Raw genomic sequence first — 22,095 nt, 5'->3', positions numbered from 1 at the left:
GTGTGGCTATCCGCGCTCGGCGCCCGGCATCCCTTCGATTGGGATGCCGGGCGTCGGGCTCCCAGCGTATGTCTAATGACAGGTCTCGGCAAATCGACACCTGTCTTTAGACCCTTGCTCGGATATGACAGTCGGGAAGCCGGCTGTCGGGATTAGGTCCGCCGGCTTCCCGACTGCATACCATTTAGACAATTGTATTTTATATTAATGTACAGTAATGGCCCCAGAGGCAAGAGAGAAAGCGTAATGCCTTCAGAGGTTTGATAGAAGATTTCCTTGAACCCAAATGTAGAATTTGTGCTCAAACATTCCCTATTTCAGTATAAGTTTATGCCTGAAGATGTTCAGGTGTACCGAATTAAATCAGATGTTGTGTTCCTGCATCTGGGAGAGATGCTCCCAGAGAGCGAAACTGAAACAGTTGTATAGACCAAAATGAAGTTCTCAAGAGTGATAAGACAAAGTGTGAGGTAAGACCAATCTGTATCTAAAGTGACCTGCATATCAGTCAAGTGTTTAAAGCATGGGTGCTCACTCACCTGTATGTGACTTCGATACTGTGCTTATCTGCACTGTATTTGCAGTTAAGAATGAGTTATGAGAATCAGACGCAGACAGGGTGTGAGCATTCTAATGGTTAAGAAGCTGTGAAGCATAGCATAGGCTTGATACATCTCCCTCTATGTCACGGAGCCCCCATGCTTGTGTCCTCCTTCTTATCATGGAAACCAGCCCAGGCTATACAAACAGATTAGGCATGAGGACACATTGCCATTTATTTTTTTACCAGCCTGAACATCCTTCCATTAATTTCAGGGAGCCCATTAATTTCAATACTTGTATGTGCAGAACAGTATATTTATTTTAAGCTCACTCTGCCCAATGGATTTGAGGCACCATTAGAAAATCTCCCCTAAAACTATTTTTCTTCAGATATGATTAAACAACATGTGACAATCTGTCAGCAAGTGGATTGAAATATATTGGGCCTGACTCTGAATTGGAAGGAAATCAGGAGTAGGTGCTTTTGCATTGAGGGGCTTATTCAGAGCTGTACACAAACCTGATGATTTACATACATCTCAGAAGTTTCTCGATTTAAGCATGTGCAGGCTCTGTACTGTGTATGTGGACAAGCAAAAAACGAGAGATATGGTAAGAACTTACCTTTGTTATCTCTGTTTCTACGAAGTCCATAGGGTCCACAGGGTTGACCTTGGGGTTATAGCTGGAACAGGATCCATGAGCACCACACAGTTAAGCTTTTAGCTCCCAGGATGCACTTGGGTCCTCCTCTATACCCCGCCCCCGAGCCACAGGCACCTCAGTTGGTAAGCAGCCTAGGCCGGAGGAGAATATGGAACAGAGAGAAGGAAGACTGGAACACACAAGAAACCATACACACAGCAATGTGAGACGGAAAACCGGTGACCAGCCACACAGCCCATTTGAAGCCAGGTGCGTCAGGGCGGGCGCCCTGTGGACCCTATGGACTTCGTAGAAACAGAGATAACAAAGGTAAGTTCTTACCATATCTCTTGTTTTCTACTTCAGGGTCCATAGGGGGTCCACAGGGTTGACCTTGGGGATGTCCCAAAGCAGTTCAACTAAGGGCGGGGACGCTCCTGTGCTGAAAGGAGCACCCGGCGCCCAAAGGATGCATCCTGAGAGGCGAAGGTGTCAAACGCATAGAACCTCAAAAACGTTTGAATAGAAGACCAAGTGGCCGCCTTACACAGCTGAACAGCAGAAGCGCCACGTCTAGCAGCCCAAGAGGGACCCACAGAACGAGTGGAATGAGCCTTAACAGAGGCTGGCACAGGTAAACCCTCCTGTGCATAAGCCTCACAAATAACGGAACGAAGCCAACGGGCTAACGTTTGTTTGTTGGCAGGCCAACCCCTCTTGTGAAAACCAAAGAGGATAAACAAGGAATCAGACTTCCTAACCGAAGCCGTCCGGTCCACATAAATTCTAAGTGCCCGGACCACATTTAAGGAAGTCTCACCAGCTGAAACATCAGGGGACTGAAAAGCTGGCACAACAAGTTCCTGATTAATGTGGAACTTCGAGACCACTTTGGGCAAAAACTCAGGACGAGTGCGGAGCACCGCTCTGTCCTGGTGAAAAATCAGGAAAGGAGGGCGACAGGAAAGCGCCCCCAATTCAGACACCCTCCTGGCCGAAGCAATTGCCAGGAGAAAAACGGTCTTAAATGTCAGCCACTTGAGCTCCACCGACTCAAGAGGCTCAAACGGAGGACCCTGCAGGACCCGTAGAACCACCGCCAAGTCCCAAGGAGCCACAGGAGGCACAAAGGGAGGCTGGATCCTGAGAACACCTTGGAAAAAGGTGTGAACATCCGGCAGCATTGCAATCCGCCGTTGAAACCACACAGACAAGGCGGAAACCTGAACCTTCAGAGATGCAAGGCGTAAGCCGAGGTCCAATCCTGATTGAAGAAATTCCAAGACCCTAGAAACTCGGAACACCTGAGGGTCATAATTTCTGGACTCACACCACTGAAAGTAAGTGTGCCACACCCTGTGATAAATCCGTGCGGAAGCAGGCTTGCGTGCCCTGAGCATGGTACCAATAACCGAACTGGAGAAGCCCCGAGACCTCAAGACGGCTGTCTCAAGAGCCACGCCGTCAAAGACAGCCAACCCAGATCCGGGTAAAGACAGGGCCCTTGAGACAACAGGTCCCGACGCTGAGGAAGAAGGTACGGAGCGTCGATGGAGAGGCTCCTGAGATCGGAGTACCAAGGACGTCTGGGCCACGCCGGAGCTACCAGCACTAGCGTGCCGCCATCCTGCTTGAATTTCCGCAGAACCCGAGGAAGTAGGGATATCGGAGGAAACAGATACGCCAGGTGAAACGTCCATTGCACCGACAGCGCGTCCACCAGACTTGCGCCTGTGTCTCTTGTCCTTGACCCGTAAACGGGCAACTTGTGATTGTGACGGGAGGCCATCAAGTCCAGCTCCGGCAGTCCCCACCTGTCCACGAGTAGCTGAAACACCTCTGGGTGAAGCGACCATTCCCCGGGATGCACGTCGTGACGGCTGAGGAAGTCCGCTTCCCAATTGAGGACTCCAGGGATGAAGACCGCCGAGATCGCTGGAATGTGACCCTCCGCCCAAGTCAGGATGCGAGACACCTCCGACATCGCTGCCCGACTGCGAGTTCCTCCTTGGTGGTTGATATACGCCACCGTGGTGGCGTTGTCGGACTGCACCTGTACCGCCCTTCCGTGAAGAGCGGGGCCGGACGACTGCAGGGCCCTGTATACAGCCCTCAGTTCCAGGATGTTGATGGGAAGAAGAGTTTCTTCTGCAGACCAACGACCCTGGAGAGACAATGAGCCGGTCACTGCCCCCCAACCCCGGAGACTGGCATCCGTCGTGAGCAGGACCCAGTCCGGGATCCAAAATGGGCGCCCCTCGACCAGATGAGCTGTCTGAAGCCACCAAGCCAAAGATTGCCGAACGTCCGGAGACAACACCAGCACCTGAGAGCGGATCCGGTGAGGTAACCCGTTCCATTCCGATAGAATCAGCCCCTGCAGGGGCCGGGAATGGAACTGGGCAAATTCCACCATGTCGAATGTCGACACCATGGACCCCAGAACTCTCATTGCCGAATGGACCGACAGGCGGCAACTGCTCAGGCAACTGCGTATCCGCAGCTGTAGGGAGGCGACCTTCTCCGGAGTCAGGAAGATCCTTTGCTGACGCGAATCCAGCAGGGCTCCCAAATGAACCATCCGCTGTGATGGAATCAGGGAGGACTTTTTCCAATTTATCAACCACCCGTGTGCTTGCAGGCAAGCGATCGTCAGGTGGAGATGTTGAAGCAGTACCTCTGGGGAGCTCGCCAGCAACAGGAGGTCGTCCAGATACGGCAGCAGCCGTACATTCTGGTTCCGAAGATGTGCGGCCATGACCGCCATAATCTTCGTGAACACCCTCGGCGCCGTGGAGAGACCAAAGGGTAGCGCCCGGAACTGATAGTGGTGTTGAAGGATAGCGAACCTCAGATACCGCTGGTGCGAAGGTGCTATCGGAACATGGAGGTAGGCGTCCTGGATATCCAGGGACACCATGTAATCCCCCGGTTCCATCGCCAGAATGATGGAACGTAACGTCTCCATCCTGAACTTGGGAACCCTGAGGAATTTGTTCAGAGACTTCAAGTTGAGGATAGGGCGATGAGAACCATTGGGTTTCTGCACCAGAAACAGAGACGAATAATACCCCGTCCCTCGTTGTGATTGAGGAACGGGAACAATGACCCTGCTTTCAGCAAGGACTCTATAGCCTCCTGAATCCGTAACGCCTTGGTCTTGTCCTGAGAAGGACTCGTGCAGAAAAACTGGTGGGGTGGTCTGTACCGAAAAGACAGGGCGTACCCCTGGGAGACCACTTCTCGAACCCAGGCATCCGTGGTGGTATTGTGCCAGCACTGGGCAAATAGAAGAAGTCGGCCTCCCACTCTGAGGTCCCCCAGAGGGAGGCCCGTCCCATCAGGCCGCAGGTTTATCTTCCTGCTTGGAAGAAGGGCGCCGTGCACTCCAGGCTTGCTTCTTGGGCTTAGAGGCAGTCTTACTCGCAGATTGTCTCAGGAAGGACTGACCTTTTGCCTTCCCCTGAACCCGAAAGGAACGAAAAGCCGAACTCCGAACCTTAGCAGGCAGTGCCGCCGAAGGGAGGAAGGCTGACTTGGATTTAGCCAGGGTATCCACAATTTTGTCCAAGTCCGGACCAAATAGTAATTCCCCATTGAAAGGTAAGGCCTCCAGGCCCTTCTTTGAATCAGAGTCCGCTCTCCAGGACCGCAACCATAAGGATCGGCGGGCAGACACCGCTGCAGCCGATACCCGCGAAGTCAGCAGACTAGCATCTAAAGAAGCTTCTCCAATGTAAGAAGCAGCGTCCCTCATCTGTCCCAACAACGCCCATTGGACATCCGGAGCGTCATCCGAGAAGGTATCTTCCAATGCATTGGCCCACCCCTCAATGGCCTTGGCCACCCAGGAGATGGCCATGGACAGTCGGGCCACCGCCCCGGAGAGGGAGTAAATAGACTTTAAACAAGTCTCAACTTTCCTGTCCGTGGGATCCTTCAGCGAGGATATCGACGGTAATGGTAAAGTAGCGCCCCGAGTTAAACGGGTGACATGGGAATCCACCGCCGGTGGAGTTTCCCATTTTTTACAATGTGCCTCAGGGAAGGGATAATTAGAAGCCAACCGCTTCTGAGGAAGGAATCTTTTACTGGGCGCCTGCCAAGCTACCGCCATATGATCCGTCAACTGATCCGACAGGGGAAACACCGCAGAAGCCACCCTAGTTTTTTTGAAACTAGGAAACTTCGACTTAGGAACCGGTGCCTCATCCTCTATAAGAAGAATAGCTCGCACCGCCCTAACCAGTGCTCGCACATTAATGGACGACTTGGTATCCATTTCCTGGACCGAGGCGTCCGAGTCAGTGTCATCAGGGACCTCCCCATCATCTGAGGAACCCTCTGAGTCCGATACCTGAGCAGCCCGTGCCATGAGTGAGCGTTTTGAAACCCTAGAAGGCATGTCAGTCTGCAACATTGACTGAAAAACCGAGGAAGCGGCCGCCAAATTTTGTACTGAGTTGGAGAGCACATCCACCCAGGGTGGAGGAGTCACCATAGGGGCCTGAAAAGGTACCACAGGCTGCTGCGGCACAGGGGAAGCCTGTATATACATAGGCAACCCCGCATAGGGACCCACCGACTGAGACCCAGGAGGACTCCGCAATAACTGCGGGACACCCGGGGAATGGGGGATGGTCGGCTGGGGTAACGCCCTAGTAGGGAGAGCAGTCGGGACCGATAGACGGTCCGCAATAGACACCAGCACTTGAGAAAACATCGCCCACGGTGGTTCCTGCGTCAGAGAAGGTCTGGATGGGCCAGGAGCCACCTGGCACCGACTACACAGACCCTCCTGTGACAAATCCTCCCTATCCACTCCTGCAGAACAGCGTCCGCAGGAGGCCAACATCGGAGCCACTGAGCGCTCAACCTCCTCGTCTGACATGACAGAATATATTATATATCTGGCACCAGGGTAGAAGTAAAACGCACTCACCGGTGTGCTGAACAACAGCCCACAATATGGCACTGAGTAGCACACAACTGTATGTGACGGACCTCACAAATACGTGATCTATATAAGTGAGGTCAGTAGAAACGCCCCTCCCCCACACACCTGTATGGCTTGTAGGAGAAGTAAAGGGATAGGTATAAGCTGACAGTAAGCGGAAAATAAGCACAGACAGGCAGCACTAGCAAAAGTCACATACCATGCAGAAGTAATACTCACTGCACCTTTCCACTACAATCAACCTGCCCAGATTCAGTGTCTGGGAGGGCTATAGTGCTGTGTACGCTGTCCTTAATCAGGGGAGAGGTACACAGGGGGACCGGTCCGCATGCTCCCTGAGAGATCTGCGCTGCCACTGTGAGAAAATGGCTGCTGGAGACCTCAGAGGAGGAGTGGCCGAGTAGTCTGCAGCTCAGCGACGCCAGACTGCGTGCTGAAAGGCGCGCTGAGCTGAGGGGAGGAGCCGCTGACAGGGAAGGCGTCCTCCCCTGGCTGGCCATAACCCCAGGGATGCTGGCTTCCCGCTTGCCCCTTTATCCCTGGTGGTCTAGTGGTCCCACGGGTTATGGGGGGGGCCCGCCGCCACTGCCAGCAGCCTCCGGTCTGTCCCCAGGACCGGAGGCTAAAGGACTGCATTTAAGGTATTCCGCGCGCCGCCGCTAGCCAGCGACGCGCGGCTTACCTGCATCCCCGGCGACTCCGGCAGCAGTCCTGGAAGGTAGACAGAGTCCGGCTAGTACGGACTCTGCCCTCCCGCCGCGATCCCCAGATCAGTACTGGCGTCGCGGCGCCAGTCGGGGATCAGAGCGGCAGCGTGGGCGTCTGAATAGACAGCCCTTCGCTGCAGTCTGTAGTAAAAGGAGATTCAAATAAATAAAATCTAACTTAAAATAAAAGCTTCTGGGGGCTGTTCCTGCAACCCCCCTGCGCGGTGACCGACTCCAGCCGGGCACCAGCTTACACTGAGGTGCCTGTGGCTCGGGGGCGGGGTATAGAGGAGGACCCAAGTGCATCCTGGGAGCTAAAAGCTTAACTGTGTGGTGCCCATGGATCCTGTTCCAGCTATAACCCCAAGGTCAACCCTGTGGACCCCCTATGGACCCTGAAGTAGAAACCCACAAATTCTGACAAACTCCAAGCATTGATTAGACAAGAATGGGCGGCCATCAGTCAGTATGTGGCCCAGAAGTTGATTGACAGCATGCCAGGGTGAACTGCAGAGGTCTTGTAAAAGAAGGGTCAACACTGCAAATATTGACTCTTTGCATAACCTTAATGCAATTGCCAATAAAAACCTTTGACACTTATGAAATGCTTGTAATTTTACTTCAGTATACCGTAGTAACATCTGAGAAAAAGGTCAAACACATCTGCAAAAAACACTGAAGCAGCAAACTTTGGGAAAACCAATACTTGAGTCATTCTCAAAACTTTTCCCCATCGCTGTATATCAATCTGCTCCAAAAAGTTAGGACAATTGCATCATGTTAGAGTATAGTCGTGTCACAATGGGACATAGCCATGTCACTCAGGGGAGTGTCTACTGCTCCTAAATCACTAGGCCATCACTAACACATAAACCACCTCACATGACGTAATAGGGATGTACAATCGTTGCTCCCATGTTGATAATCCGACGCAATACAGGATTGGCACATATGGATTAAATAGGCTGATAATTGTGGAATATAAATGCTGTCAATTTTCCACATATGTGCTGTTACAAACCTGTGCAAGTGCCTGATTTGTTGATAGGTTTGATAAATTAATCTTTACTAACCATCCATACTCTGTTGTGCAGGAAGACATATCTACCAATGTTCCCAGCAGCCTGGACAGTCTTCCATGATCAAGACCACCTGAATATTGAAAGTCAAGAGATATGCTGTATTGAATCATTTATTTTGGCCCTCTGTCTTTTCATTGTCTTCTATTAGGACCAGTCTCACAAACATAAGGCTAAAGGTGGGTACACGCTGGAAAGATATTTCTGCAGATCGACTGATCTGCAAATATATCTGCAGATGACGGTTGTTCATACACACTGGTCAACCATCATTTGCCATCTGGCCACAAGTCCCGCTGGCCAGGGGTCGCGTCGCGCCCCCCTCCCTGTGGTCTCTGCAGTAAGTGTACTGGGGGTCGGCTGACTGCCCGTACACACAGCATTGCAGATATATCTGACATTGGCTGTGCTACACAGCTGACGCAATATGTCTGTGAAAGACGTCGTTCAAAGGCATATTGTCTACATACTTGCCTACCTATTGCTTCTTCTCCCAGGGAGAAGCCTGTGGAGGAGAAGCAGGTGGGATGTGACGGGGAGCGGGGCCTGGCAGGTCGCGTCGTCAAACCCTGTCCCCTTCACAGCAAATTGCCGCGACTGGCTTAAATTTAAATAGGGGGTGGGGCTAAATGACGCGATTCATGGAGAATCGCGCCATTAAGCCCCGCCCCCTACACCGGGACCCGCGATCGCCGCAGAAATTCTCCCCATTCTGCCCACTTCACTAGGAAGTGGGCAAAATGTGGGAGAAGTGCCTACCCTTCCAGGGGTGCAGGGTTTACCCGAAAAATCAGGAGCCTCCCGCAACAACCGGTATGTATGAGTCTGTACATACTGGTCAACGCGCACACGATATATCAGTCATTCAATTGAACAGCCGATATGTCGGCCAGTGTGTACCCAGCATCACAGCATCAGAGTCTACATGTTATGTTCTGGGTTGTTTGTGGACCCGGGGTGGTAGCAGGAGCGATCACAGAAGCCGATTTGAAAATAAAACTAGGATTTTTAATAAGTGCTTGAGTAGACATATAATGTGGCAGTAAATAAAACAAGAGTATATAAATGTGCACAAGAGTTCTGTGGTGGGAGTAAAAGGGTTAATGTCCAAGTAGAAACAATTAGAGCTGTCCAGGTGTGCAGGTAGTGAAACTGAAAATAATCAAACCAGGTATGCAGGTAGTGAACTGAAAATAATCAAGCCAGGTATGCAGGTAGTGAACTGAAGCGCAGGATGTCAGCAGGCTCAGGCATTCAGGTATGGGCAAGGGTGATGGAGGAAGCGGGGTAGTCCAGTAGGAGCTAGGAGCTGACAGGCAGACTGGCAGAGAGCGAATTCACAGGAACAGGATAAGCACAGAGAACTCCCTCTCAGCTAGGCTGAGATACACGTTGCACTGGCAAAGAAGGAAGGCACTGACCCTTCCTAAATACCCCATGCCGTGCTGTTACTGGCCGGAGGGAACATGTGACTCACCAGGATTGGCCAGCCGCATCACATGGCCAGAAGGGCCCGCACAACAACGCGCGCAGCCAAAGCCCCTCGCCAGACACCAGCTTCGCCACCAGACAGCCCGCGCCACAATGACCTCACAGGTAACACTCGCCTAGCGCCATGCTGAAATACCCTGGCCGTGACAGTACCCCCCCTTTTGGGGTGGCCTCAGGACACTCACCAGGCTTCTCCGGATGGGCAGAATGGAATCTCCTGATGAGCGTGGGAGCGTGGACATCACGAGCATCGGTCCAGCAATGTTCCTCTGGACCGTAACCTTTCCAGTCCAGCAAATACTGTAGATGACCTCTGCATAGACGAGAGTCCAAGATCTGGACTCGAGAAGCAGGTAGAGCACTATAGAATTTATTCAGGACCAGGGGCTTCAATAACGAAATATCGAAGGAATTAGGGATTTTTAGGTATGGGGGTAACTGTAGACGATAGGCCACTGGATTAATGACTTCTGTTATGGAGAAGGGACCAATGAAGCGTGGTGCAAATTTCATAGAAGGAACCCTCAGACGAAGATTCCGGGTGGATAACCAGACCTGGCTTCCAACTTGCATGCGTGGAACTATTTTACGCTTTCTATCGGCCTGGGTCTTATAGCGAGAGGATGCCTTCAACAAATCAGACCATACTTGAGTCTAGATGGCAGCAAAATTCCGCACCGTGTCCTCCACGGCCGGAACATCGAAAACAGGCAGGCTTCGGAATTCGGGAACACGAGGATGAAGGCCATATACAACCTGAAATGGCGTTTGGTTAGTTGACGAGTGGTAGGAAGCATTATGTGCAAACTCAGCCCACGGCAGCAAGGCAGCCCAATTGTCCTGGGAAGATGACATAAAAATTCTTAAGAAAGTCTCTAGATCTTGATTAACTCTCTCAGTGGAGCCGTTGCTTTGCGGATAGTAGGCCGTGGAAAAGTTTAACTTCACTTGAAGAACAGAACACAAAGCCCTCCAGAATTTTGCAGTAAACTGCACACCACGGTCAGAGACAATTTCAGCAGGAAGGCCATGTAGACGAAATATGTGTTGGACAAACAACTGTGCCAGGTCAGGGGCAGAAGGTAACTTCTTCAACGGTATATAGTGGACCATCTTAGAAAATCGGTCTATTACAACCCAGATAGTGTTGAAACCTTGAGAGACTGGCAGGTCTGTGACGAAATCCATGGAGAGATGCGTCCATGGACGTGATGGAGCAGGTAATGGAAGCAATTTCCCAGCTGAAGCTTGTCGTGATGATTTATGCTGGGCACAGGAGGAGCAGGAAGAGATGAACTCCATTATATCTGCCTTCATAGAAGGCCACCAATAGTGTCTTTTCAGGAACTCCAAGGTCTTCCGAGTGCCTGAGTACCCTGCGAAGCGAGAGGAATGTGCCCAAGTGAGAAGCTGCTTCCTTAATTCCGGGGCCACAAATGATTTTCCTGTAGGAGGCTGACGTTGTAATGCGGCAAAAACTCTTGATTCCAAGACAGGGGTATTGCTTTGATTTTCAGATTGATCATCACAGAGGAGAGATCTCGATAGGCCATCAGCCTTCTGATTAAGTGCTCCAGAAGGTCAGGGTGAACTGAAACCTGGCAAAGAATATTGCCCAGCGGAGCAAACGAGGACTCACACATTGGAGGTTTTTGAGAAATAGGAGATTTCTATGGTCCGTAAATACAGTAAATGGAAACTTGGTGCTTTCTAGCAAATATCTCCATTCCTTCAACGCCAACTTTACAGCTAGTAGTTCTTGCTCACCTATGGCATAGTTCCTTTCGGCAGGTGAGAATTTTTTAGAAAAGAACCCACACGGGTGGACTCGGTTGTCCTCATAACGTTGAGACAAGACTGCTCCCACAGCTTCAGATGATGCGTCTACTTCCAACAAAAAAGGCCTGTCCAGATCTGGTTGTCGAAGAACTGGTGCTGAGATAAAGGCCTGTTTTAGAAGATGAAAGGCAGACTCTGCCTCAGGAGACCATTGGGCAGGATTAGCACCTTTGCGGGTCAAGGCTGTAATGGGAGCCAGCAGTGTAGAAAATCCCTTAATGAAGCGTCTATAATAATTGGCGAAGCCCAACAATCTCTGGATGGCCTTCAGTGTCTGAGGTCGGGTCCAATCCAGAATTGCTTGTACCTTCTTGGGGTCCATTTCTAAACTGGAGCCAGATATTACATAGCCGAGAAAAGGTACACTGGGCACTCCAAAGACGCACTTCTCCAGTTTGCAGTAAAGGTGGTTTTCTCTCAAACGGGTCAGAACTTCTTTAACATGTTCTTGATGTTTAGCCACAGAGGGTGAAAAAATCAGTATGTCATCCAGATAGACAACAACCGAAACATATAACAGATCCCGGAAAATCTCATTAACGAAACTTTGAAAGACAGCAGGGGCGTTACACAATCCAAAAGGCATTACTAAATACTCGAAATGTCCATCTCTGGTATTAAAAGCGGTCTTCCATTCATCGCCAGCTCGGATACGAATGAGGTTGTAAGCCCCTCTCAGATCTAATTTAGAAAAAATGACAGAGCCCTTGACCCTATCAAACAACTCAGTAATCAGGGGAAGAGAGTATCGATTCTTTACAGTAATGTCATTAAGGCCTCGATAATCGATACATGGTCTTAGACCACCGTCCTTCTTGCCAACGAAGAAAAACCCAGCTCCAGCAGGTGAAGTAGAGAGGCGAATGAACCCCTTTGCCAGGTTGTCCCGGATGTACTCGGTCATGGCTTGAGTCTCAGGCAAGGACAGCGGATAGGTACGACCACGAGGTGGTATCTTATCAGGCATCAATTCAATTGGACAGTCCCATTCCCTATGAGGGAAGATATTTGCTTGTTGGTCAGAGAAAACATCAGCGAACATCTGATATTCCTTGGGAATGGCAGAAGAAACTAATGGAACTGTCTTTCTCACAGGTCGAATTTTTGGAAGACAGGATTTCTGACAGTCCATACCCCATGACAGAATCTGCATAGAACTCCAATCAATCCTGGGATTATGTTGACGTAACCAGGGTAGACCAAGAACAATTTCTTGAGAGGCCTCAGATATCACCAGGAATTTTAAGGACTCAGAATGAAGTGCCCCAATTCGGACCAATACTGGTTGAGTCTCTTTGGTGACTATCCCGTTAGTTAGAGGGCGTCCGTCTATAAAGGTCAGAGAGATGGCATGGTTGAGAGACAAACAAGGAATCTGAAATTTATCGATGAAACTAGACGTTATGAAATTTCCGGCTGCTCCCGAGTCGAGTAGAGCAGTAGCAAAGACAGGTTTGGGTTTAAGATCCAAGGCTAGGGTAATCGTGAAATCTTTAATTTTTGGAGACGGGTTCATAACTTCTAACTTGATGTCTCCAGGGTCAATTAGGATTTGGGCATTTCCTGGTTTACGGGGGAAGGAGATCAGCAGGTGACCGGACTCTCCACAGTACAGACAGAGGTTCTTTTGCATTCTTCTCTGACGTTCTTCTTTGGAGAGGTGTGTATGATTCACCTGCATAGGCTCCTCTTCAGTAGGAGAAGGAATGGGACGGGTAGAAATGGAGGGGGTAAATGACCTTTGCCGGTCAGTTCTGTTTTTTTCAGCCTGACGTTCCCTGAAGCATAGGTCAACTTTGATACACAACGAAATCATGTCGCTCAGATTAGTAGGAAGCTCTCGAGTGACTAGATCATCCTTTAGTCGGTCTGACAACCCATGCCAAAAGGTCGAGGTGAGGGCTTCCTCATTCCATTTGAGCTCTGATGCTAAAATTTGAAATTGCACGGCATATTGACTGACAGGACGGACCCCTTGTCTCAGTGTCATGATGTTTGATGATGCTGAGACAGTACGCCCGGGTTCATCGAAAATCCTCCTGAAGGATGACACAAAGCCTGCATAATTATCCAGCAGCGGATCTGAGCGCTCCCAGAGTGGGGAAGCCCATTCCAAGGCCTGGCCGGATAACAGAGAGACTATATAAGCCACTTTAGTTCTTGCAGTTAGAAAGTTGTCAGGCTGCAGGGTAAAATGTATGTCACACTGATTTAGGAATCCTCGGCAGAGTTTAGGATTGCCGTCAAATTTATTTGGTAAAGGAAGATGTAAGCGGGGAGATGATCTGCCTCCTGTATTCCCAGACGCTGATGCGGATGTAGATGCTGGTACTTCAGGGGTAGAAAAGGAAGTTTGCAAACTATCCTGTCACTTGGACATCTCTTGCAGAAATTGAGCCATCTGATGCTGCATGTTTTCCAGATTTTCTAAATGACCAGAAATGCACCGGAACAAATCCACTCCTGACTCCTGATCCGTGGCTGGCTCCATGGGGCCAGTGCAAACTGTTATGTTCTGGGTTGTTTGTGGACCCGGGGTGGTAGCAGGAGCGATCACAGAAGCAGATTTGAAAATAAAACTAGGATTTTTAATAAGTGCTTGAGTAGACATATAATGTGGCAGTAAATAAAAGTCCAGGAATACATAAATGTGCACAAAAGTTCTGTGGTGGGAGTAAAAGAGTTAATGTCCAAGTAGAAACAATTAGAGCTGTCCAGGTGTGCAGGTAGTGAAACTGAAAATAATCAAACCAGGTATGCAGGTAGTGAACTGAAAATAATCAAGCCAGGTATGCAGGTAGTGAACTGAAGCGCAGGATGTCAGCAGGCTCAGGCACTCAGGTATGGGCAAGGGTGATGGAGGAAGCGGGGTAGTCCAGTGGGAGCTAGGAGCTGACAAGCAGACTGGCAGACAGCGAATTCACAGGAACAGGATAAGCACAGAGAACTCCCTCTCAGCTAGGCTGAGATACACGTTGCACTGGCAAAGAAGGAAGGCACTGACCCTTCCTAAATACCCCATGCCATGCTGTTACTGGCCGGAGGGAACATGTGACTCACCAGGATTGGCCAGCCGCATCACTTGGCCAGAAGGCAAGATGGCGGCGCCCATGCCAAATGGAATGGAGACGCCGCCAGGCCTTACCAGCGCAGAGTGACAACAGGCCCGCACAACAACGCGCGCAGCCAAAGCCCCCTGCCAGACATCAGCTCCGCCACCAGACAGCCCGCGCCACAATGACCTCACAGGTAACACGCGCCTAGCGCCATGCTGAAATACCCTGGCCGTGACACTACAGTTGTTTGAAGTACCAAGTGCCGTTATATTCTCCTCCCTTCCATTCCTCTCCTTGCTGTTTGTCTGAAATAGTTCCCTATCTTTTACTCTCTACTTCTCTGGGTCACCCACTTTCAGGTTTCTTATTTGAACCATTCATTTTGGATAAAGGTTTCAGCGCCCTCCATCTGCTCTTATTGCGGTACCTCACACCGGTTGTTTGCAAATTTGCAATACACTATTTTTGCAACCTCTGATAATGAGAACCTATTATTAAAGTTACAAGCAGTCCATCGATCTCTACAACCTGGATTTCAGACATTTACTTTAATATGGCACAATCAGTGATTTATGTATGATTGATGTGAGTCTGGGCACTCACTGCATAGCATTCTGGGACAGACACATTGAATCTCACTAAAGACAATGAGCTTATTCATTTAAACATATGCAGTGTAACATTAATAAGAACCAGCTACTTCTCATTAATAATTTGCTATGTTACAGCATACTTATATGCTGAAGTACAATATCAGAGAAAGCTGGAGGAATGTACCATGTACTGTAATAGATCTACAAACAAACCTCCGCCTTCTCTAAATAATAGGAATCTTACATTGATTTGCCAAATTTACAGTTGTTTGGTGTAGATATGTGTCTTGTGAATGTCAGTTTCCTGAAACAAAGATAAGTGAAATTTAGTAGGTTATATATATACTCTATGGTGCAAATGTAATAGCCTGCATTTTGCAGGCACCAGTGTGTTGTTTGTGACATGGCGATGCTCATCCCAGGCTGTGACCTCAATTGTAGCGCTGAGATAGCAGATGCAGCAAGGATGTATATGTTTCCTACAGACACCTCCTGCTGCATTAGCATTTTAGATGAACAGAATTGCACAACCACTTGTGTGCAGCTCTGTAATTCCGTCCATCTCTGAATCAGGCCCTATGAGGGCTGCAGGGACATGAGTATTGCAACCAAAGATGCACTTCTCAGCTTAATATATACACATTGGTCGCACATGGAGGCACTGAAGGTCCGTCAAAACATGACAGCCAAAATCATTGCCAATGTGTAAAGAGATGCAGCCGTAGACTGCGACATGCCCACATCTGGCTAGCCACTGTTCTGTTACCAGGAAAGCCCACTTAAATTGCCTCTCTCTCTGTCCAAAATAGTTTGTGATTCCCCCGGAGGTAACCATCGGGACGCATGTGCAGTGTGGTTCGGACACATGGCATTCTGGGGCGCAATCTCAGCAGTGATGTTGGTGTCACATAGACCGCCGCATCATTGTAGGGAGGGCGGACAAGCTGGAGGAATTCCATTTTATGTGCAGAAAGGATTTCCTCCTTAAATCCCAGGGGGCGCAGCGGGATGGCACAATCACATGAGATGTGACCTTGTCATTTGAAGCACAGCTGTTTGCAGTCGCATCCCATACGACAGTGCCAGTAGAGGTGTAGCGTGTGGCCAGGGTGCCCGGAGCACATGCGTAATATAGCGCCCCCCCAGTGTGCCAGAGAGGAGGGGTTAAATTAAATGGAATTAAAAATAAAAATGGAAATAAAAATAAACATATCGGGCATTATCGAATTCGGGCATGGAGGGCTAGATATATATTCCAATTCCACTAATAAGATCCAGTTTTGTGTGTATGCAATAAAAATACACCTTACCTGTATGGTGGTTTCTCAGCTACACCACCACTCTGTCACCCCACCCCTCTGTCACACCACCCCTCTGTCACTAAATTATAGCTAGAATTTGTTAATGATAAATGATAGCTAGAATCTAATTGGTTGCTTCTCCACTAGTTCTCTTTAGAAGACGTGATATATTCCCCCAGGTCTCGATAATGCCTAATGCATGTATTACATGCTACCAATGATTTGATGTTTAAAGCTGTACTACCACATGTAAGAAAGCCCATATGACTTGGTTAGTGGTAGCAGCAACAAAGATATTAGCATTGCTCAAGCACCCACAGAGTCCTATGCACATCCAGGTAACATTTTCAGAGCCCCAGGAAAATGGCTTTATGTAGATTTTCCTGAGACTGTGTTGGTTCTTTAATACAGAACTGGCAAATCAATTAAGCTAACCACTGAAAATAGAGTCTGATGGTGGGAGAACAGGATGACCAATCACAAACCACAAATATTTATTACAGCTTGTGACTGTTCTACAATTCAGCAGATGGGTCATGAAAGGAGGGAATTACAGATGCAGATATATTTGGTTGCTGGTTATGACATGCATCACAAGAATTATAATCAGGGTCAGACAAGCTCACTGGGGAACCACACACTATACTCTAGGGACATTGTAGCCATGACTGGGCTCAGCTGGGGACAGGGTGGCATGGGTGCCCCCCTAGCCAAAACATTCTTGGCCAGCAAAAGATATGCATCCTACATAATAATAATAAAATGCAGAGGACTCAGTTATCCATATTTGCAAACATATGGTAAGCCACAAGCATCTCTGCTCAGGTGGTCCTATGCTACATAATAATAGCACCACTTTGGATCATATATTCACATGCTACTAAATTGAAAGCCAACTTACCTACAGGCACCCCAGGTTCCTCCAATATGGCACTACAAGGATCAGCATTCCCTCCAGTTACTGATCCAATACATGCTTCTCAGAACAGTGTCTAGATTAACCCCTACCTGACACACACCTATGATGGGCCAATAAAGTGATTCTAAGCAACTTCCATTCTGCGTATCACTGGTCTAGTTGAACCCTATCTGGCCGCAGGCCACCTATGGATGGCCTACGTAGCCATTTTCTGCACTAACTCAGCACTGCTTCTACGGGAGTCCTATAAGACCGATACTGTGTGTGTGACTGACACCTTGTATGATGGCTGGCCATGCCCCTACCATTGCATTAGCCTATTTGGCCATTCATGCCCCATTCTGAAATGTGTTATAATTAAATCAATTACAATTATTTGGTCTAGGGAGGTACAAGAACTATTTTCCTGCACAAACCATACCAATGCTATATAATAATCCATACTGTACCACTCAAAATATAGATACACAGTCTATTATAAAATACCAATCAGTATGACTCCGCAGCACGTGACAGTTCATACGAGGTTAAAATGGCTGCATTAGATAAAAAATAGAAATCAAGATTTTGTATTGCAAACAATATTTCTTTGATAAAAAAAATTAAATGACTCATACAAGAAATTAGATATACCTTTCAGAAAGAAGTAGTAAAGGTTTTGCCTGTTAATATTTGAACTGAAGTGATACAATGGTCAACTTACTGCAATCTTTTCCTTTGACTGGATCTGGCAAGCCAGCACATGGCTTTTCTGGGTTCGGTATAGCAACTCTCCACCTGGATCCAGTATTATCACATTCTGTATATTCATAATGATAGTCACTCTGAAAAATGCACCAACAAAATCATTAGATTACAGTAGTCTGTTTAATGTGCAATGTACGCATAAAGAAAGAAACATCCAATTAGATTTAGACAAGTTAGCTCAAAGTGAAATAAGGAAGAGATGAACTAGTGAATAAGACAGTAGGTGAGCAGTAGGGACAATTACAAGACGCAACCAAAATATTGTGGCTTGTGACTGGTCCTCCTGCTCAACATTTAAAGTTGCTTAACAAACAAACATTTGACAGTTCTTTAATACACAGAATTATTATCTGTACTACAGACCCAGTAGAGTCTCATGAAATGGCTACATATACTGTAGTATCCCCTGAGGGTCCACCTAGAGCAAGGGAGCACTTGTGAAAAATATGTTCCTAGGAAATAGAGCTGTTTTAACAATTTCACATATACAGAGACAATTTTTGAATTCTTTAAGTAGCATATAAAGTTATTTTACTTATTTAAAAACAAATACTTTGCTTGAAAAATGCATTGTAAAAATAGACATTTCTCTAAAACAGGTTGGGTATGAAATACTGGCAGTTGGGATGCCTGCTGTCAAAATGCCGACAGCGGCATCTCGACGCTCTGTATCCTGACAGGGTTGGGTAAGTATACTAACCTTCCCCCCTTCTCCCCCCTTCTTTTTGCACCCTAACCCTCCTCACCCTGCGCCCTAACCCTCCCCAACCTGCACCCTAACCCCCATTAGTGCCTAAACCTAACCATCCTCCCTTGGAGCCTAAACCTAACCATTCCCCCTTAGTACCTAACCCTAACCTCCCCCAGTGGTGCCTAACCCTAACTCCCCCCCCACCAGTGGTGTCATCCCTTTCCCCCCCCCCCAAAGCCTAACCCTAACCCCGCTGTGGTGCTGTGGTCTTTATGACCCTGGTCATGCCTAAAATGACTTAATTGGAGGATACAGTGGGTGCTTGGAGATGACATCATCCATCTCCAAGTGCCCGCGAAGACCCGGGTCGCTGGAAGACCTGGGTCCGGTGTGAAGGGTGACGACCCAGAAATAACCCAGGTCCTCACCCTGATGTGAACAGTGGTAAGTACAAAAAAACCAACTTCAACCTGTGTTCTGTGACCTAGGTCAGAGGCGGGTTAAAGCCAGGGTTTAGGTCTGAAATTAGACTTACACACATAAGAAAGAAAATAGAATAATCTAAGCATTTACAAAACACAACTGCAGAGAACTGAAGAAGCTAATTTAGATTGAAGCATAAATAAATAATACATACAAATAAGTACCATGCACTCCTCAACCCAATTTACCACGTGTAGGAATTCCCTTCATTTATTTTTTTTACATTCATCTACTAATTTTCACTGAGATAACATTTGTGTTTGGTGAGCCTTGGTGAGCCTTTCCCTTCGAACAGTAAATAACAGAAAGCCGTTATAATAATGATTACCCTGCTTGCTGAATGTAAACGCAACACAGCATTCTGCAAGCCTGACACTGTCAGAGTCACTGTCAGAGTCTTGCTCTGCTTTTAGATGATGAAGAAAAGACTAGGGAGTAAATTTACTAATGGTTGAATTCAAATTGATCTAAATCAATGTAGTGCTGCTGGGGCTAAATCACACATTTACTAACACTTAAAAATCAAATAAAAAATTGTGCTAGTAAATGTATGGTTTAGTCCCAGCAACACTACATCGATTGAAATCGACCTTTATTAAATTTACAGCTAGGATACAAATTGGCAGCAATTTACTGACTGATTTTCTCAAAGTGACTATATATATAACTGGACAAGCCATGGACTGTGTAGGATTGTGTTTTCCTTGGAAATATAACTACTCAACAATGCCAAATAATAACATTCAAATATTGTCAGACAATGCATAAAGATTTGCATGATAAAATGTTACATTCCTGGCTTAAAGAATTGTTAACGTACTATTTGCTCTACAGTCTAGATCAGGCATATCAAACATGCGGCCCAAATAAACATTTTATGCGGCCCAACAGTGTGGATCCAAATACATATATTATGCGACACAGTCAGTGTGGCCACCCTACCTTCACCCCTGCCGCGATCAGAGCTCAGCTCTGATCGGGCAGTCTTACTGTATTTAAAAAAATATGACCGACGGGGGAGCTGATGCGCATGCCCACTCGCAGCAGCTCTTCCCCTAAGCCTTTGTGGAGCCATCAGTCACCACTGACGGTCCCACCGCCAGCCCATCCGCGGCCCGACTTCAGCCTTCCCTGCATGTGCACACAAAGCAGCAGCCTGCAGCCCTGTGCGACAGTACAGTACACACCGACAGGAGACAGAGCCAGCCTGCCAATTCTTACTGTCTCACAGTGTGACAGTCAGTAAGTACATTTATAATTTAATAAATCTGTCTGCCTGACTAGTGTAAAGGGGTGCTGAAGACATGGCTGGGGAATGGTGAGGCTCAGAGATGGGCTGGGGAATGGTGAGGCTGAGACACAGGGGTGGCACAGTCTTGTACAGTGCACATGTGTGCAGTGAGGTGAGCGGGGGGGACTGGAGCATATTTATATAATTTTGTGGGGAGTGGGCTGGAGCATATTACTGGGGGAAAGGGGCTGTTGTTTGTGGAGCATATTTTCACAAGGGGGGTCTGAAGCATATTATTATGTCATGTGGGGATGGGGTCTGGAGCATATTATTTATCATGTCATGTTGGGATGGGGTCTGGAGCATATTATTATGTCATGTGGGGATGGGGTCTGGAGCATATTATTATGTCATGTGGGGATGGGGTCTGGAGCATATTATTATGTCATGTGGGGATTGGGTCTGGAGCATATTATTATGTCATGTGGGGATGGGGTCTGGAGCATATTATTATGTCATGTGGAGATAGGGTCTGACACATTATTTTTTATGTCAAGTGGTGATGGGGTCTGGAGCATATTATTGAGGGGGGGTGTCTGGAGCATATTATTATATTATATTAATAGATGGCATTACTATCTCATCTAGCCCCAAAGTGCGTTGTCTTGGAGTCATCCTGGACTCTTCCCTCTCCTTTAAACCACACATTCAGAACCTCTCACAGTCCTGTCGTTTCCATCTCAAGAATATTTCCAAGATCAGACCCTTTTTCACCGAGGATGCTACCAAAACCCTTGTACATTCACTGGTCATGTCCAGACTGGACTACTGTAACCTTCTCCTAGCTGGCCTCCCCAAATCCCATCTCTCTCCTCTCCAGTCTGTGCTCAATGCTGCTGCTTGGCTCATCTTCCTCTCCAAACGCTCTACATCTGCCTCCCCTCTTTTGCAAGCCCTCCACTGGCTCCCATTCCCTTTCAGAACCCAATTCAAGGCTCTTACACTCACTTACAAAGCCCTCACCCATTCCTCTCCCATTTACATCTCTGATCTCATCTCCCTTCACTCTTCTGTGCGCCCTCTTCGTTCACTTAATACACGCCGCCTTTCATGCCAATTGATTACTTCCTCCCACTCCCGCCTCCAAGACTTTGCCCGTGCTGCTCCTCACCTTTGGAACTCCCTCCCTCTCCCTATCAGACTCTGCACCTCTCTACCATCTTTCAAACGAGCTCTTAAGACCCACTACTTCATTAAAGCCTTCCAGCTCTCATCCTAACTTGCTGCTACATCTTCCTTTCTCCCGGCCCACGCCATTCTGTGTCACTCCTGTTTGTCTTCCCCTCCCTTAAAGAATGTAAGCTCTTTCGAGCAGGGCCCTCTACCCTCTTGTGCTTCTCCCTACTGTAATTTAATTTATCTCTTACTAGCCACTAGGGCAACTAACACTTGGCTGCTTATGCGGGCGTTAATGTCACTAATATAGCAATGTTTATCCATGTCCTGTATTGTATTGTATTGTATTGCATTGTATTGTAAGTCAATGTATACTTTTTTGTCTATGTACTTTGTAAGGCGCTGCGGAACACTTGTGGCACCATATAAATAAATGATAATAATAATAATAATAATATTATTATGTCATGTGAATGTTATATGCACTTTGCAACCTAACTTTGCCTGCAATTTGTATAATGTTATATTGATTGTTTTGTGGACCTTACACTGCAAAGTCAGGATCTTCTCTCTTCGGGCTGCCGGCAACGGGATATAAACCAGCAGCTATTCAGCCACCAAGACTTCATACCCATTC

The 22,095-nt window shown here is 47.8% G+C and overlaps 1 protein-coding gene across 1 annotated transcript in view; it reads right to left on the bottom strand.

Annotated features, from left to right (window-relative positions):
* ELAPOR2 (endosome-lysosome associated apoptosis and autophagy regulator family member 2) overlaps positions 1–22,095 on the bottom strand; it is a 133,607-nt gene that overhangs the window by 90,836 nt on the left and 20,676 nt on the right. The window contains exon 2 of the mRNA XM_088468793.1: positions 17,834–17,954. Coding sequence (XP_088324919.1) covers positions 17,834–17,954 — 121 coding nt within the window. The remainder of the gene's footprint in view (positions 1–17,833; positions 17,955–22,095) is intronic.

Source organism: Taudactylus pleione, unplaced genomic scaffold, assembly GCF_031769625.1.
Source record: "Taudactylus pleione unplaced genomic scaffold, aTauple2 ptg000086l, whole genome shotgun sequence".
NCBI lineage: Eukaryota > Metazoa > Chordata > Amphibia > Anura > Myobatrachidae > Taudactylus > Taudactylus pleione.
This window is presented reverse-complemented; position numbering and strand designations above follow the sequence as displayed.